This window comes from Pleurodeles waltl, chromosome 3_1 (assembly GCF_031143425.1).
Source record: "Pleurodeles waltl isolate 20211129_DDA chromosome 3_1, aPleWal1.hap1.20221129, whole genome shotgun sequence".
In the NCBI taxonomy this organism is placed as follows: Eukaryota; Metazoa; Chordata; class Amphibia; order Caudata; family Salamandridae; genus Pleurodeles; species Pleurodeles waltl.
The window spans coordinates 325,175,692-325,193,843 of record NC_090440.1 but is presented as its reverse complement, the minus strand read 5'-3'; the positions used below and the strand labels follow the sequence as shown (position 1 = coordinate 325,193,843).

Here is an 18,152-nt window from a genome sequence, read left to right as displayed (position 1 = left end):
GGGCTCCAATCCAGGGACCCCCAGTCTCTGCTCTGGCACGGAACTGGACTATTGAAAGGGGAGTGACCACTCCTCTGTTCATCACCACCCCAGGGGTGGTTCCCAGAGCTTCTCCATGTGCCCACTTGTTTATGCCATCTTGAATCCCAGGTGAGCAGAGGCCCCTGGGAGCGTCTGAGTGGCCAGGTCAGGCAGGTGACATCACAGCCCCCTCCTGATAGGTGGTTACCCTGCTAGGTGACCAGTCCCCCTTCATGGGCTATTTTGGGTCTCCCTCCAAGGTGGGTCTTCAGATTCAACATGAAAGATTCCAGCAGGAGTCCTCTGCATCATTTACTTCATTTTCTGGCCACTGGGACTGCAACTGGACCCGCCAGGAACCAACAACCTCCAGCGACGACTCTGCTCTGCAACCTTGTTTCTCTGGCAACTGCAACATTTCCCTAGCTGTGCATCCCCAGAGGGTGGCAAGTCTTTAGTCTGCACAAGAAGCAAGAAAGAATCTCCCTTGAAGTGGAGGAGTCACTCCCCTGCATCCGCAGGCACCAACTACAAAGTTGTCTGGCTGCGTGGATTCTCTCTCCTGCAAAACTGCGTGAATCCTGCAACACAGGTCATTGTCTGGAGAGGCCCCCTTGGTCCTCTGTACTAGCTATTCAACTTGGGCGACGGTAAGCCCTTGCTTCTGCTTGCAGGACAGTACCCCTGTGCACCGTGACCCTTGCAGCTACCAAGGCTTGTTTGTTCCTCCTCTACGGGATTGTCAGGCTCAGTGTAGCACCAGCCTCCAGCACGCTTCCCTGCAAAGCACAGACTCCTGCCTGCTGCTCTAGCAACATAGGACTCCTCTCCAGGTGTACTGAGTGGGCCTCACTGCGACTCCTGAGCCTGCTGCCTGTGTGTTGCCTGTGGGGGCTGCTTCCTCGTTTCCCGACTCTCCTCATTGCTGAGTGTCACCTGGGACTCCCCTCCTTGAATTGAGTTCCCCTGGACCTTCCTGGTCCCCGGCAGCTCTGCAACTCTTCATGTGCAACTTTTGCCTTTGCCAAGGCTTATTTGTGGTTTCCCAACACCACTGACTAACTGCAACTCGTCTTCCATCATGGAACACCGCCTGCATCACTTCTGGAACTCTTCTCCTGTGCTAGTGATGCACAGCTGACTCCTTGTCTCCACCGTCGACCTGTTCCTCCATAAGGGTGGGTTGTGACTCCCTCTACAACCGGACACTCCAACTTAACTGACCTGGTTCCCTTCTTTTGCAGATCCTCTTCTGTCAGGATCCATCTTTGGTTTTTTCCCGTTTTGCTTGGGTCTTACCCAGTCCTTTTCCAAAGTTTACCTGTGGTTTGGGGGAAAACCAGGTACTCGCCTCTTCTCTCTTACCTTTTGGGCTTCCTAGTTCCTCCAGCTCTCCTCTACAGATTCCACTTCCTTGGGTGAGGGACTGCCTTTCACATTCCACTTACTTAGCATATGGTTTGGTGTCCCCCCTCTGCCTTCACCATTTTCTATTGTTTTACGGTTTGCTGTTGCTTTCTGTGCTAATCACTGACTTCTTATGTGGATGTTTTAGTGTGTTTACTCACCTCCTAGTGGAGTATTACCTATACAATATTTTAGTATTTGTGTTACCGTAATGAAGTACCTTTCTTTTTGTAACACTGTGTGGTTCTTTTGTGTGTGTAAGTGCTGTGTGATTGTAGTGGTATTTCATAAACTTTGCATGTCTCCTAAGTGTTGACTGCTCTTCCACAGCTACATCTAGAGAGCCCTGGCTTCCTAGACACTGCCTACAACTCACTAATAAGGGATACCTGGACCTTGTATAAGGTGATAACACCCTAGGTCAGTGGTTCCCAACCTGTGGTCCGTGGACCCCTGGGGGTCCGCGAAGCCTTCTCAGGGGTCCGCGACTGCTTAGAAAATAAAAAATTATTAACAAATATTGACAAATTAGGTCGCATGCTTCCACTAATGACTCCGTGGGGGTCCCCGGATTCCAATGATATTCAGTGGGGGTCCCTGGGTTCCATTAATTATAAAGTGGGGGCCCACAGAAGTCAAAAGGTTGGGAACCACTGCCCTAGGTGCTTACCACGCACCAGGCCAGCTTCCTACACCTTACACAGCTCATAGGGCAGGGTGCAGTGTATTTATAAAGTTGGACATGTACTTTTTACTTTTACATGTCCTGGTAGTGAAAAACTCTTAAATTTGTTTTTCATGACTGCAAGACCTACCTCTCCCATAGGATAACATTGGGGTACCTTGTTCAATTAAATGTCAGAACTTTCAGCTGGTAGCAGGTAGGAATGTTGAGTTTTACATCTAAAGAATTGTAATTTAAAACTTTATTTCATGGTAAAGTCCGATTTTAAGTCATAATTGTGAAAATCCCACTTTTAGAAAGTTGGAATTTTCTTGTCCAAGCCATTTGGTACCTGCATCCTTGTTCATATGACTGGGTGTAGCTGGCAGTTGGTCTTTTTGTACTGATTCCAGACAAAAGGGGAATGTGTGTTGGCAGGATGAGTGACTCTGACTTAACAAGGGGTAGAAGCCTGAGCACACTTTCAAATGGTTTGACACAAGAGTTTTGTGTACCCAGACAAGCTGGGGCCAGGGAAGAGAGGCACGAAATTCCAAGCACCTATGGGCTTGGAAGCCACCAGAACCTTCTCCTTTCAGCAAGCTGGCACCAGGTGTAAATATTGGACCCTTGTACTAACTCTTCAGTACATTAGTGGAACTTTGGATATCACAAAAGAAAGACTGCCCGCTGCAAGAAGGACTGCCTCTTTTCTACCCTGCTTGCTGAGAAGGCACAGCTGACCGACCTACTGTTCTGAGCTACAGGGGCACAACATGTCCCAGAGACCTCCTTGCACCTCCCTATCTGGACCTGCCTGAGCCCTACTGGCTCTGCTGCAGTGAGTTGCTGATCCTCAGGAGGTGCCTCTCAGGTCTTGGACCCTTGGTGTGGCTTAAATTGAACTCCCTTTCCAAGAAAAGGAGTAAACCTATAGTTTTGGTCTCTTCGCAACTGCAAACAGACCTGTTGGCACCAAGATCGTGGCACCTGCCAATGGGAAGCTCTGGTGAAGCCACGGTGACAGCCAGTGCTGCCGGGCAATGTAAGATTTGCACTTCGTGGTACACCATTGACAGCCTGCTGAGTCCATCAGAAATGTGTGTATATATATATATTTATATATATATATATAACCTATTGCAGGGCGCCAGTAGTTAGGACCACCTAGTTTCCATAGGAAACTAATTTTTTGTTTTGCCAATAACTTTGGCGCTGTTTGACGAATCCTCCCAAAAAATTTAAAAGAAGTTTGCCACTCACTTCAGAAGCTGTATTAGGAGTTTCCGGTGATCTGTCAAGTGGGGGCAGAGAGAAAGTGGGTGTTCCAAAACATGTTTTCCACATGAAATTTGCCATAGGCATTTTGAACATGACTACAGTCCGAATTGCTGGGCAGAATTACACCAAATCTGGCAGAAAGGTAGTGCTTGATCCAGAAAGAGCCCTTTTGTGAGTTGGTGTAAATCCGTTCAGTAGTTTTCAGTAATTACAGAAATAACTAAATTGCTTATATAGGAATGCAAGTTATTCACAAATCCAACAGCCCCCATCCTAATAGCTGATTGGGTCTTGGACTCAGCCGATTCCCAAAAATAAACATAAAAATAAAGAAAAGGGGGCAGGGTATAAATGGCTGTTTTTCTTTCAGCCCCTGTCTGTGCAAGGTCCGGTGAGCATACCTAAATATAAAAAAAAAAGGGGGAGGGGGTGCACGTGGCCTCCCTCCCCAAGTTAAGTTTGAGCCCCGGGGAATGCCAATGACCTACAGAGACCCTTAAAGACTTGCCATGTTTAGGCTACTGGTGTCATTGTGTTTAACAGGAGGGGTCAACTCAAGGTGGACACCCGGTCAGAATTGCGTAGGGACCAGATCTAGTCAGTTGGGCCACCTGGACACAGGCCGTGGGCGTCGGGTGGAGTGGGCAGGACTCGTGGATCCAGGTCAGTTCGGAAGTCCTTTGCTGGAGTTTTTTTCTGGACAGGGTCGCTGTTCACGGGTGATCTTGGTCCTATGGGGTGCAGACAGTCCTCTTGGGGTTTTTAAGAGGTCACTGGTCCTGCAGGATATGTCGTATTTTGGGAGCAGGGCTTTGGAAGCTGGAGACGTGCCTGTAGGGCTGGGGTCATGTCAGTTGGTGTCTTCAGACTTCTCTGCTGGGGGTCAGCTTAGGAGTCCTCCTTTCTTCTTGTTGTCTTCTCGAAGTTGCCAAGAATCTAATGAGCTAGGGTCAGGGAAGCCCTTAAATCCTGGATTTAGGGGTGTTGCAGGGTTCAGAGGGCCAAAGCCATTGGCTACTGTTCCTGAGGGTGACTACACTCTTCTGGTGTCCATTCCCTTAAATCTTGGATTTAGGGGTGTTTCAGGGTTCAGAGGGCAAAAGCCAGTGGCTACTGTCCCTGAGGGTGACTACACCCTTCTGGTGTCCACTCCCTTTGGGGAGGGGAACATGGACCTAACCCTATTAGTCTCTGTCCTCCAAACCAAGATGGAGGATTTTGAAAGGAGGGGGTCACTTCAGCTCTAGACACCTTAGAGGTGGTCCCAGCTGAAGTGGTCACTTCTCCTTGTTTTCCATAATTTTCCCGCCAGACTTGCTGCCAAAAGTGGGGCTTTGCCCGGGGGCCGGGCTTTTCCACCAGCTGGAGTGCCCTCTGGCACTGTAACAAGAGACCTGAGCCTTAGAGGCTCACCACCAGGTGTTAATGTTCCTGCAGGGGAGAGGTGTGAAGCACCTTCACCAAGTGCAGGCTTTGTTTCTGGCCACAGAGAGCACAAAGGCTCTCACCCCATGTGGTCAGAAACTCATCTGGAAGTGGCAGGCTGACGCAGACCGGTCAGTCCTGCACTAGAAGTTTGGCGTAAATACAGGGGGCATCTCCAAGAATCCCTCTGGGTTCATTGTTCAATAAATCCAACACTGGCATTAGTGTGGGTTTATTGTGCTGCGAAGTTTGATACCAAACTTGGAGTTCGTAAGACAAACTCCCAGCCCATACACTCAATATGGCCATGCTACACTTACAGTGTCTAAGAACAGACATAGTCACTGTAGGGGCATATTGCTCATGGAACTATGCCCTCACCTGTGGTATAGTGCACCGTGCCTTAGGGCTGTAAGGCCTGCTAGACGGATGACTTACCTATGCCACAGGCAGTGGTTTGTGAACATGTCACCCTAAGAGGGGTGCTGTGTCCACTTTGCCTTTTTCTCCCCCACCAGCACACACAAGCTGCAGTGACAGTGTGCATGTCCTTGGTGAGGGGTCCCCCAGGATAGCATCATACATGCTGCAGCCCTTGGGGACCTTCCCTGGCCACAGGGCTCTTGGTACCATGGGAACCTTTTACAAGGGACTTAACTGTGTGCCAGTTGTGCAAGCAGTGATACATTTTTGGGGAAATAAAACTGGTGCTGGGGCCTAGTTAACAGGATTCCAGCACACACTCAGTCAAATCAGCATCAATATCAGGGAAAAAATGAGGGGGTAACCATGCCAAAAAGGGCACATTCCTACAATTGGGTCTTGCAAATTGTTCAGAAAGGCTTTGCCCTACCTTTTCTCGCCTACCTGCCGAATATCCCACCCACACAACGAATATGGGCCTCTTTTTACCATAAAAAGGTCTAAAAAGGGGACAATTTTGTACTCATCATATGACTGAGGGCCCAGAAATCGTATGATACAAAACTGACACCTGCATACTTGGAGCAGTGCTTATATGTGCGGAAGAACATAAGTACTTCCATTTGGTGCATATGGTGGTACTGATTTGGTGGAGAGTGGCTGTGAGCTGAGTCTACCTAACCACGATGTGGAAGACAGTGCCTGGCGAAATGTTCCTCAGTCAACATTTCACTTATGTCAGCCTTCATTGTCAGGTGAGTTTTGGTAATCCAGTCATGGATAGCAATGAGGCAAGGTCCCAACATTGAGGAGTTGTGATGAAATTGAGGGCCCTGTCTCAGAACAATCTGTGTATCATCTGCTTATTTATGACCAGTCGGCGTGAATAATTAATTCAGGTTATGGGGACCTGAGGAAGTCATTGAATAAAGAAAAAGCAGTAGTACAGATCTCTGGTACACTAGATATCGTGTAGCATGGTGCGGAAACAAATAATTGGTGCATATAGTCCGGACATTGTTCTAGAGCAGGGATAAGATTGATTTCAGAATCTTTTCTTGGCTCTTGATTTCATGAAGGCAGAGAAGGAGGGAAAGATGATAAACCAAAGCAAAAGCTGCCACAGATACCTCTAATCTGATGGTATCAGCTCCGTTTAAATAATTAAATTAAAAAATAAATAAATAAAAATAATATAAAATGTTACTCATAATCTTTACTTAATGCTAATACTGTACTCATATTTCCCTATAATAATCCACCACTAATTCCTCTTGGGTTCCGGAGAAGCGTGCTACTCGCTGAAAAGCGATTCAACGCCTCATCAGGGGTAGTAAACGCTATATAAATACAAACACAGTTTCCCTCCAATTAAATCTTGCGATTTTCCTGGAAATCAGTAATGGACGATGCCACAGCAGAAGGGGAAGACTGCTTTGGCATAAGAATGGAGGTTATTGGTTTTGGTGTAGAAGTTTCTTTTTTATCAGTTTACCCAGAACGGGCCCATGTTACATGGGTTTCTGTAAGGGATTAGCATGAAGCATGGTTTCTTAAAGACAGAATTAATGTAAGATGTTTCATGCATAACTTATTTGTTCAAAGAAAGAATTGAGTATGGTTTGCAGCACTCAGGAGGGGGATGGAAAGTTTGGAATCCCAGTGAAAACTTCAAATGGTGTTGGGTTGTTTATGTATCCAGATTGTGGCAGAAGGTCTGAATGAAATAGCTCAGAAAAGTAGCAGAGAAGAGCCGAAAAAACAGGTGCTGGAGGCAATGTGAGAAAGTATTGTAGTTTGTTTCTCATGGTTTGCCTGTGGATCCTTCACCTTTCCTTTGCAATGTGCTGAGCTTTAATGTTTAAGAGGGCCGCAGCAGAAAATTGCTTGGTTTTTAATGGAACAAGAGGGTTCTTAAGCTTCACTTTCTAACTATCTCTTTTGTATCAAACGTTATGCCAGCAAATTTGGTTACCACGGGATTTATCTTGAATACGGTGCCTGTCCAGTTGCCAGTTTATCCGCAGAATTGCAGTAGAGGGGAATCTTAAACACAAGTATACTAGAAATATAACACATTGAAAAGAATCTTCTGAGTAGCTTGCAACTCCTGCTCTCCTTAAACAGGGGGATTCCAATGTTATCTAATGAGCAGTGTGAGGAAACTTACCTAGCGTAAATTGCTACAGAGAATGACTTTATTGCTAGGCTGTTGTGAAATTCATCCACAGTTCATTTGCAGAGACCATAGGGTGGCAAGAATCATAAGTAATGTAAATAAGAATGGTGTGGTGGTTCTGCAAAGAACAGCCATTCGCCTTCATATACGGAGCATTGCAAGTAGAGGTTGGTAAGTCAGAGTGAGGACTGAGTAACATATCACTTTGAGATAAAGGAACCGTTTGTCACAATAGCTAAAAGTGTCCCTATCTATTTCACCATGTATTTCATTCTAAGAATAAACAGTAATGGCGTTTTATATGATTTTTTTTTTTCCGCAGATGTCACTGGTGCTCAGGACGGTAGTGTACGAATGTTTGAATGGAATCGCCCACAGCAGCTTGTATGCTTTCGTCAGGCTGGGAATGCAAGGGTTACTAGAATGTATTTCAACTGCCAAGGCAACAAGGTACATGTTCCTTTGTGCATCTTAACTGATTTTTTGATGTGTTCTTCGTTTGCTATATTCAGAGTAACTTGTCCGGCCATAATATAAAAGTGTGTTACATGTTAGCCGGTGTACGTTTCTCAGATTTTGATCTGCTGCATTGTTGATACAGGATTTTTCAGTAATTGTAGATATTGTGAGATTTCTTCTTGGGTAAAAATCGAACAAAAAAAAAAAAAACTCTAGAAGTACACGTCAGTCTGCAAAGATTTAGGAAGGCTGGGAGGCTAACTTTTAATCATTGATAGATTTTTGCTTTGATTATTTGGCAAAACACAAGGATATCCTTGAATTAACGATCAATAAAAGAACTTCCACACCATTTTAGTAAACCTACTGTCTGAACTGTAGGAAGCTGGTCTAGTATGTGGTGGGTACCTATGGTACTTACATCTTATACGAGGTCCAGGTAGCCCCTCTTAGTGAAGTTTAGACAGTGTCTAGAAGTCTGGCTTTATAGAGGTAGTAGTGGATTAGCAGCCAAGGCTTATCTAGGAGACATGCAAAGCTCAAGCAGTACCACTATAGTCACACAGCACTTACACACATGAATGTAAACACTCAGTTGTACAAAAATAAAGGTACTTTATTTTTAGAACAAATCACCACAAAGTACTAGAAAAGGTGACTCACCCTTAGGAGGTAAATAATACATTAAATATATACACTAGTAATCAGAAACAGGCATAGAAAAGGTTAGAAAGCAGTGCAAATAGCAATAACTAATAGTGAGCCTAGGGGGGAGCACATACCATATACTAAACAAAATGGAATGCAAATGAGGTACCCCCACCCAGGTAAGTAAAATGTGTAAAGGAGAGCTAGCAGTACTAGAAAAACCACATAGATAGGTAGCACAGTACCCCCCAGCGACCAGAAATGAAGGAGTAAAACACTGGATTTTCCCCAAACCACCCAAAAGGAGGTAAAGAAGAAAAGGAAGACACCCAGACAGCCTGCATGAACACCAGCTGTGGATTCGTGAGGAAAGAAGACCTGCGAAGAGATGGGACCAAGTCCAAGAGTCACAGTGAAGTCCAGGAGGAGTAGAGGCTACTACCCACCGAGCTGTGGATGCAGGAGTTGGTCAACGGAGATGAAGAACAGGTCAGCACTGCAGCCTTGGAACCGGAGAAGAGTTCCTGGTGGATGCAGATGGAGTCTCACGCTGAAAGGAAGATTGCAGATGGGTGTTGGTGCAGGAATTCCACCAACAAGCTTTGGCAAAGGCAAACTCATGGTTAGTGGAAAAATGGTGCTGCTGGGGAGCTGCAATGCCCAGGATGACTCAACCGGGGGGGGGGGGGGAGTTACAGGGGACCCTCAGCATTGCAGAGAGTCTAGAGAAGCAATAGATGCACCCACAGTAGTCCCACAGGATGGAGACACAGGAGTTGCAGAAGAAGCCAACGCAGCACTGCAGGAGAACCACACAGTGCTTTGCAGGATGGAGTGCTGGGGGCTGGAGCTACACGTCACCTGAAGATCTCTTGGAGGAGATGCAAACAAGCCTTGGCAGCTGCGAGAGATGCGTTGCACGGGGTACTGTCCTGCGTGGCCAGGTAAAGGCTTACTGCCACCAAAGTTGGACAGCTGCAGAAAGGACCAAGAGGACTACTCCTGATCACCACCCGTGAAGCAGGATCCCTGCAGCTCAGCAGGAGAGGGGATCCATGCAGCTGGTCGCCGCTTGTTGTAGGTGTCTGCGGTTGCAAGTAAGTGACTCCTTCACCCCAAGGGAGATTTCTTCATCTTTTTGTGCATGCTGAAAAGTTGCAGTCTTCTGAGGATGCATGGCTGGGGAAATGTTTCAAAGCTGACAGGAGACGTGGAAACAAAGTTGCAGAAGAGTCTTCTTCGTTGTAGCCGCGTTTGTCGGTTTCTTGGGGGTCCAGTCACGAATCTGAGGACCCACCAAAGAGAGAGACCCTAAATAGCCCTGGAAGGAAGACTGGTCACCTAACTAGGTAAGCACCTATGAGGAGAAGGCTCTGACGTCACCTGTCTGGCCGGGCCACTCAGATGCGCCCAGAGTTCCCTGCCAACCTTGGAAACAAGATGGCAGAACCCAGGGACCCCCTGGAGGAACTCTGGGCACCACCCCTGGGGTGGTGATGGACTGGGGAGTGGTCACTCCACTTTCCATTGTCCAGTTTCGCACCAGAGCAGGGACTGGGGGTCCTTGAACCGGTGTGGACTGCTTTATGCACGGAGAGCACCAAATGTGCCCTTCGAAGCAAACCAGTGGCTTGGGGAGGCTACCGCTCCCAAGCCAGTCACCTATTTCCAAATAGAAGAGGGTGCTACCTCCCTCTCCCAAAAGAAATCCTTTGTTCTGCCTTCCAAAGGCTTGATCAGATGAAGCAGCAGGAGAGGAGGGCAGAAACCTGTGTGAGGAATGGCAGCAGCTGGGCTGTCTGGAAAACCCTGTAAGACTGGTGGTAGCAATGCTGGGGGTCCTCTAAGGAGCCCCCAGAGTGCATGGAGTCATACTTCCAATACTTGTAACAGTATTGGATTATTTTTCTGTCATGTTTGATACCAAACATGCCCACGTTCGGAGTTACCATTATGTAGCTTGACATAGTTAGTGACCTATGTCCAGTACACACGTAAATTGGCATCCCCACACTCTAGTGCAGGGGTGCCCTTACTCACAGGTACCTAAACCCTGCTCTCTGGGCTGAGAGGGACTACCATAGGGGTGAGTTATAGTGACCTGGTGCATTGCCCTGTAGTGAAAACAGATACATGCACCCGTTTCATGCAGGCTTCAATGGCAGGCCTGCAGAACCCATTGCATGGGCTCCCTATGGGCAGCAGAATAACTGCTGCAGCCCATAGGGATCCCATGGAACCCCATGCCCTGGGTACCTAGGTCCCATATACTGGGGACTTACATGGGGGGACCAGTATGCCAATTGTGAGAAGAAAAAGGTACAATTTGGAGGAGAGAGCCAAAGTACTGGGGTCCTGGTTAGCAGAAACCCAGTAGACACAGTCAAACATAATTACAACAGGCTGAAAATGGGGGTAGCCATGCCAACACACTAATGCCACCAACATATCCATGGCGGGAGTGGTCTCCCATTTCTCTCCCAACAGGGAGATAGTTGTGGCCAATTTATGGGTCATCCACTTTACCTGGAAGAGTTTGGCCCTTCCTTTCCTGCCCTATACTATGGAGTGCCCTCTTTCTACAGGACGTGCTCCAGGAACACATTTTGGAGGTGGCATTTCATCTCTTCTGAACAACGGAGCATGGGGTTGGTGCTTTTGGACAAAGGTGGCACATAAATGTGCTCCTTTCACTTTATGGTTCCAATAAAGGACGAAGGTCTGACACTTATCCTGGACCTTTAAAGCTTTTCATTTTGCAGGACAAGTTCAAGATACTGTCCCTGAGTCAGGTTCTGCTTGTCCTCAGCACAGGGCCTATGGCAGACACTGCAGCCTTCCTGCCACACTGTTTTCTTTTTGCTCTTTGTTTTCATCCAACAACTGGAGTGGCACATTGCATTTTGCACCCTCACTCCCAAGGGCAGGTACCTGCCTCCCCTTCCAATTGATTGGTTGGCCACAACATGGACAACTAGTTGTGGCAGGCATCACAACACCCATTGAGAGGCTGATTTTTGAGGGTCACAAAAAGGATAATTTATAAATGTTGATAACATATTTTAGTCACAATATGAAAACATCACAATATCTATCATTTGTTATAGTACCATAGTAATTTTAGGAATTGTGCTGTGATCTGCCCTTTGAAAATGCTGCTTCTCCGCTGGGATTTGATTACCATATTTGAGAGCCAACTTTCTTTCATGAATTCCTCCTAGAGGTTATAGAAGGTGCTTCAGAAGCTAAAATGAGAGCTTGTTTTCCATAGGTTCACAGTATTTTCCTTAGCCATGGAAGATTAAAGTCTGACATTCTGAGTAAAACATGTACTTTCAACAGCAGAAGCTGGAAGCATTTCCTTTAGAAATTAACAATCAGGGGGTTCCATCTTGTCATAGAAATTATGGTTAGTGCTCTAAAAATCTAAAATGAGGATACATTTTTATGAGTTCTCAAATTCCTCATCCATTTGAATAAAATATTATTTCTGACATGCAGACAGAGCATGTACTATCTGATAGAGATTTCTAGCCGCAGATTTGTTACCTTAGATTATCCCCAGGCGTCAGACTGGATTCAGAAGATTTCTTGTGAGTAGTACTCCTGCAGGCCAGTATATCGTCATCCACGCCAGGAGTGACGTCCATGGCACGCTTATAGGCGTTGTCTAGGTGCAGTGATTTCAGATCATTTCTTTCTGCACCACCCAGCGAATCTGGAGAAGAGCTACCCTGTCAGTCACTCTCTGACGGGACTTTTTTCAATGTTTTGTCAAGTCTTTTTTGAGGTTTTCCTTCTTGTGGCAGGGATGTTGTTAAAAAAGGTTGGTTTCATTGAACGATGTCAGTGACGGACCCACACCTTGTATGCCTTTGGTGCTTCGAATGTGTCCACGACCCAAAGTCATGTTTTGACTGCTGCGTCATGAACTTAAAAGCCTTGAGAGAGTGACCCATAAAGCTCCTGGCTGCTCAGCGTGCAACACAGTGATGTTCGAGATCCCGTTGAGAGGATAGTCCAGGGAGCAGTCGCAAAGTCCAAGATCCTTCGCCATCAGGACCCATACCTTCCAGGTTGGGGCCAGAGGCCTATTCCTATGGGCTAGGACTTGAGGATGAGTGGGAGGGGTCACTGGACCCTGAAGAATACCACCCCTATGAAGACCCCAACATGAACTGATGTGAGGAACTGGGTGACGCCAGTTGATTGGATACTTCTGCAGGCACTGTAAACTTTCTCCCCCTACAGTGGCTATGGAGGAGGGAGTGTAATTCGCAATGGTGGTGTGGAGGGGGGCTGAGGTCCCTGACCTTCATTTACCCTCGGTGGCAGCCAAGACTAATGTCTTGACCGAGATGCTGCATCTGTGAGTCTTCCCCCATCAGAACTGCTGCTTCCGTTCAACAAAGCTCTCACTGACGTCCTTCTGTAGACGTGGGGAAAACCCAACACAGTCTCCTTTGAATAGGGTGATTGTCTGCCGCCACCTGCCCGCTTCAGGGAACCCTAACTTCCTCACCTAACACCCTACCCCACAGACCTTGGTGGTCCAAGCTTCTGCCTCTCATGTAAATCCTGGCGCATTCCCTACCGCACCCCCAAAAGGCTGAACACTTTGGGCAAAAAGATGTTTTCTTTACCAGCCTCGCATTGCTGTCCATGAATGCTGCATGCCCTTTGGGCCGCTACTCCCATGCGCTGTGGAACACAGTTGCACAGGTGCTGCCAACTGTCCCAGAGACGTTCCAGGAGGGCTTTTGCCGATGGGAGAGTGTAGGAAGTTGGCTCTGTATATACTATCTCAAAGTGAGAGATAGTGTGCACAGAGTCCAAGGGTTACCCTTGGAGGCTGATAGTGGCAAAATGAGATAATACTAATGCTCTGTTTTGTGGTAGTGTGGTCGAGCAGTAGGCTTATCAGAGGGTAGTGTTAAGCAGTTGTTGAACACGCACAGGCAATAAATGAGGAACACACACTCAAAGACTTAATTCCAGGCCAATAGGTTTTTTATAGAAAAATATATTTTCTTAATTTATTTTATAATCACAAGATTCAAGATTTTAGGTAAGTACATAAAATGCAAAGTCCTTCCCACAGGTAAGTATAGAACTTTGATTTAAAACAGTAGTACACACAGTTTTGGTTAAAATGGCAATTAGCTATTTTAAAAATGGACACTGTGCAAAAATCAACAGTTCCTGAGGGAGGTAAGTTTGGTTAGTTTTTACAGGTAAGTAAAGCACTTTCACAGTCAGTGTCCTGGGCATAGGCAGCCCACTGTTGGGGGTTCAAGGCAACCCCAAAGCCACAGCACCAGCAACACAGGGCCGGTCAGGTGCTGAGGTCAAAGGAGGGCCCAAAACACATAGACGCCTATGAAGAACAGGGATGCTCCGGTCCTAGTCTGCTTACAGGTAAGTACCTGCATCCTCGGGGAGCAGACCAGGAGGGTTTTGTAGAGCACTGGGTGGGGAGGGACACACACAAGCACACAAAACACACCCTCAGCGGCACTGGGCGGCTTGGTGCAGTGTGCGAAATAGGCATCAGGCTTGCTATTGAAATCAATGGAGGGACCCGGCGGTCACTCTGGCAATGCAGGCAGGGCACAGGGGGGCTTCTCGGGCCAGCCACCGACTGGGCTAAGATGAGGGCCCCCTGCTGGTCACTCCTTCCCTGGTAGGTGGTTCTTCTCGGTCCTGGGGTATGCGGGTGTAGTGCTTGGTCCTGGCGTTGGGTTCCTTTGTTACCAGGCAGTAGCGGTCAGGCGGAGCCTCTGGATCCTCTCTGCAGGCGTTGCCGTGGGGGTGCAGGGAGGTCGGCTCAGGGTGTCCACTCGTTGGAGTCGCCTGGGAGTCCTCTCTGCTGTGTTGCTTGTCCTGGGCTCGAGCCAGGGGCATTGGGTGCAGAGTGTGAAGATTCACACTTCTGGCAGGAAGTAAGAGTCTCTTTAAAGTTGTTTCAAAGTTTTTGTAGTTTCTGAACAGTGCCGCTGTTCTCAGGAGGTTCTTGGTCCTTTGGGTGCAGGGCAGTCCTCTGAGTCCTCAGAGGTCGCTGGTCCCGCTGGATGCGTCAGGTTCAAAGTCTGGAGACAGGCCGGTAGGGCTTGGGCCAAGTCAGTTGTCGTCTCCATCGTCTCTGCAGGGCTTTCAGGTCAGCAGTCCTTCTTGTTGTTGCAGGAATCTGATTTCCTGGGTTCAGGGTTGTCCCTAAATACTGAATTTAGGGGTGTGTTTAGGTAAGGGGGACAGTAGCCAATGGCTACTGACCTTGAGGGTGGCTACATCCTCTTTGTGCCTCCTCCCAGAGGAGAGGGGGGGCGGTTCCCTATTCCCATTGGGGGAATCCTCCAAACTCAAGATGGAGGATTTCTAAAGGCAGGGGTCACCTCAGCTCGGGGCTCCTTAGGGGCTGTCCTGACTGGTAGGTGACTCCTCCTTGTTTTTCTCATTATCTCCTCTGGACTTGCCCCCAAGAGTGGGGGCTGTGTCCGGAGGTGGGGGGTGCACATCCACTAGATGTGATGTCCTGGGGTGCTAGAACAACAGGCAGGAGCCTTTGAGGCTCACCGCCAGGTGTTACAGTTCCTGCAGGAAGAGGTGACGAGCACCTACACCTAGTACAGGCTTTGTTCCTGGCCACAGAGTGACAAAGACACTCACCCCATGTGGCCAGAAACTCGTCTGGTTGTGGCAGGCTGGCAGAAACTGGTCAGCCTAGCACTAGGAGTCGGACTGGTATTCAGGGGGCATCTCTAAGATGGCCTCTGGGTGCATTTTACAATAAACCCCACACTGGCATCAGTGTGGATCTATTGTGCTGAGAAGTTTGATGCCAAACTTGCCAGATTTCAGTGTAGCCATTATGGAACTGTGGAGTTCGTATTTGACAGACTCCCAAACCATATACTCTTTATGGCTACCCTGAACTTACAATGTCTAAGGTTTTGCTTAGACACTGTAGGGACATAGTGCTCATGCACTTATGCCCTCACCTGTGATATAGTGCACACTGCCTTAGGGCTGTAAGGCCTGCTAGAGGGGTGACTTATCTATGCCACAGTCAGTGGGATGTGGGCATGGCACCCTGAGGGCAGTGCCATGTTGACTTAGTCATTTTCTCCCCACCAGCACACATAAGCTGTGGGGCAGTGTGCATGTGCTTGAGTAAGTGGTCCCCAGGGTGGCATAATACATGCTGCAGCCCTTAGAGACCCTCCCTGGCCACAGGGCCCTTGGTACCAGGTGTACCATTTACAAGGGACTTATCTGTGTGCAAGGGCTGTGCCAATTGCTGGGAACAAAGGTACAGTTTAGGGAAAGAGCACTGGTGCTTGGGCCTGGTTAGCAGGGTCCCAGTACACCTTCAATCATAACTTAGCATCAACAAAAGGCAAAACGTTAGGGGGTAACCATGCCAAGGGAGGCATTTCCGTACAGAGAGATGCAGCGAAGTTCACTATCCGTTGTGGGTTTGGAACGACTGACTCACTGGGCAGAACAGTTTCATCCACAGTGATCTTGAGGTGCCACGCCTGGTTGAGGGTGACTGGCTTTTCAGAGGATGTCCATTCATCTCTTATGGACATGCCCTTTGACGGCTCCCTTCTCTTCGGAGACCAGGCGGATTCAGCGCTGGAGAGCTTTATGGGCCGTAGGGCTATGACCAGGTCCTTGGGCCTTTCTACGGCCTCACATCACCCACAATCCTCCTGCTTTCATGGCTATGGAAGGGGCTCCCAACCACGCAGTACCCTCCCAGCCACCGCGCCGCACATGTTACCCAGCATCTGCCTGGCCGATGGCGCAGTACCCACAGACCTCGAGGGTCTGGCATCCGGCGGTCGGGTCAGTCCACTACCCCCTTTCATAAGCCAGAGCCTCCAAATACCTCCTTATCTGCCCTCATATCATCATGGGCATTCAGTTGGTGGCAGAATTCGACATCACCTGTCCCACTGGCAGTCCATAACATCAGACAGGTGAGTTTTGCAGATCGTCCAAAGGGGCTACTCCCTCCCCTTCGTAACAATCCCTCCCTCCATGCCACCATCCAACATCAGGCTGACCGAGCCTCACGGATCTCTTCTCAGCCAGAAAGTCAAGGCTCTTTTGCTCTAGGGAGCCATAGAGGGTGATGATGCCAGAAGTGGTTTGTGGTTGCTTTTCTGCTACATTCTGGTGCTGAAAAAAGATGGAGGCCTTCCTCCTATCACAGACCCATGGCCCCTCAAGGAATTCTTCAAAGAGAAGTTAAAAATGCTCACACTAGCTCAGATCCTGTCTGCTCTGGACTCAGTAGTTTGGATGATAGCACTGGACTTGCAGGATGCATTCTTCCACATTCCCATGCTACCCACAGGCATTGCCTATGGTTCACGGTAAGACACAAGCCCTTTCAGTTTGCTGTGCTCCCTTTGGCCTTACCAGTGCTCCTTGGTGTTCACCGAGGTGATAGCAGTGATCAGGGGTGCTAGCCATCTCCAGACTACGACAGACCTGCATTCGCTGGGGTTCAGTATCAACATGCTGAAATCATACCCGACTCCCTCTCAGATTCTCCCTTTCATTGGACCTCTTCTGGACACTGCAGTTTCAGGCTATGATATCTATGTTTCAGCCTCTATCCTGGATTTTGGTGAGGCACACCCTGAGGCTGTTGGGACACTTGGCCTCCTGCATCCTGCTAGTGGCAAATGCCTACTGACATATGCGGACTCTGCAGTTGGACCTGAAGTTCCAGTGGTCACAGCATCAGGGGAATCTCTCTTACATGGTTCAGATCTTGGAGGGAACTGTGAAAGATCTGCAGTGGTGGTTAACAAACTACGATTGGGTCAGTCGTAGACTCTTCTCCTTTTCCCAGCCAGATCTCACAGTAGTGACAGATGCGTCACTTCTGGAATGGTGCAGCCATCTGGGAGAAGTGAAGATCAGAGAACTGTGGTTTCTGTCGAAATCCGAACTCCATATCAACTTGTTGGAGCTTGGAGCGATCAGAATGGCATTGAAAGCCTTTATACCCTCTGTTAAGGCAAGGCTAGTGCAGGTGCTCACGGACAACACCACCGCCATGTAGTGCTACAACAAACTGGGTGGGGTGGCATCGTGGACCCTTTGTCAGGAGGCTGTGTTTCTTGGACATGGCTGGAACTTCAGCCATAGCCCTGGTGGTTCAACACCTGGCAGGCTCTCTGAACACCAGAGCGCGCAAACTCAGCTGAAGGTTCCTAGCGGATCACAAATGGGGTCTCCACCCAGAGGTGGAGCACGGTCTCTTTCATCAATGGGGAGAACCTTGGTTAGATCTGTTTACCTATGTCTAGAATACGCAATGTCAGCAAATTTGGGGGCTAGAGTTTCCAAGGTGGCTCTTTGCTTTTTTTCTCGAGTAGAGCGTAGGCCTCCTGTATGCCTTTCCGCCCATACCACTTCTAACCAGACTTATCAAGAAAACCAGGAGCACCCAGGCCCAAGTCATCCTTGTGGCTATGGACTGGGCATGGAGTGTTAGGTGTCCTGAGCTTCTGAAAATGAGCACTGGTCCTCCATTCAGGCTGCCCCTTCACGAGGATCTTCTGTCGCAGAGGCAGGGTCGGGTTCTGCACCCGAATCTCTCAACTCTCCTCCTCCTTGCATGGA

General features: G+C 48.3%; 1 protein-coding gene across 2 annotated transcripts in view; it reads left to right on the top strand.

Annotated features, from left to right (window-relative positions):
- DMXL2 (Dmx like 2) overlaps window positions 1–18,152 on the top strand; it is a 1,615,381-nt gene that overhangs the window by 1,413,270 nt on the left and 183,959 nt on the right. For both annotated transcript variants that reach the window (XM_069222485.1, XM_069222484.1), the window contains one exon: window positions 7,723–7,850. In XM_069222485.1, coding sequence (XP_069078586.1) covers window positions 7,723–7,850 — 128 coding nt within the window. The remainder of the gene's footprint in view (window positions 1–7,722; window positions 7,851–18,152) is intronic.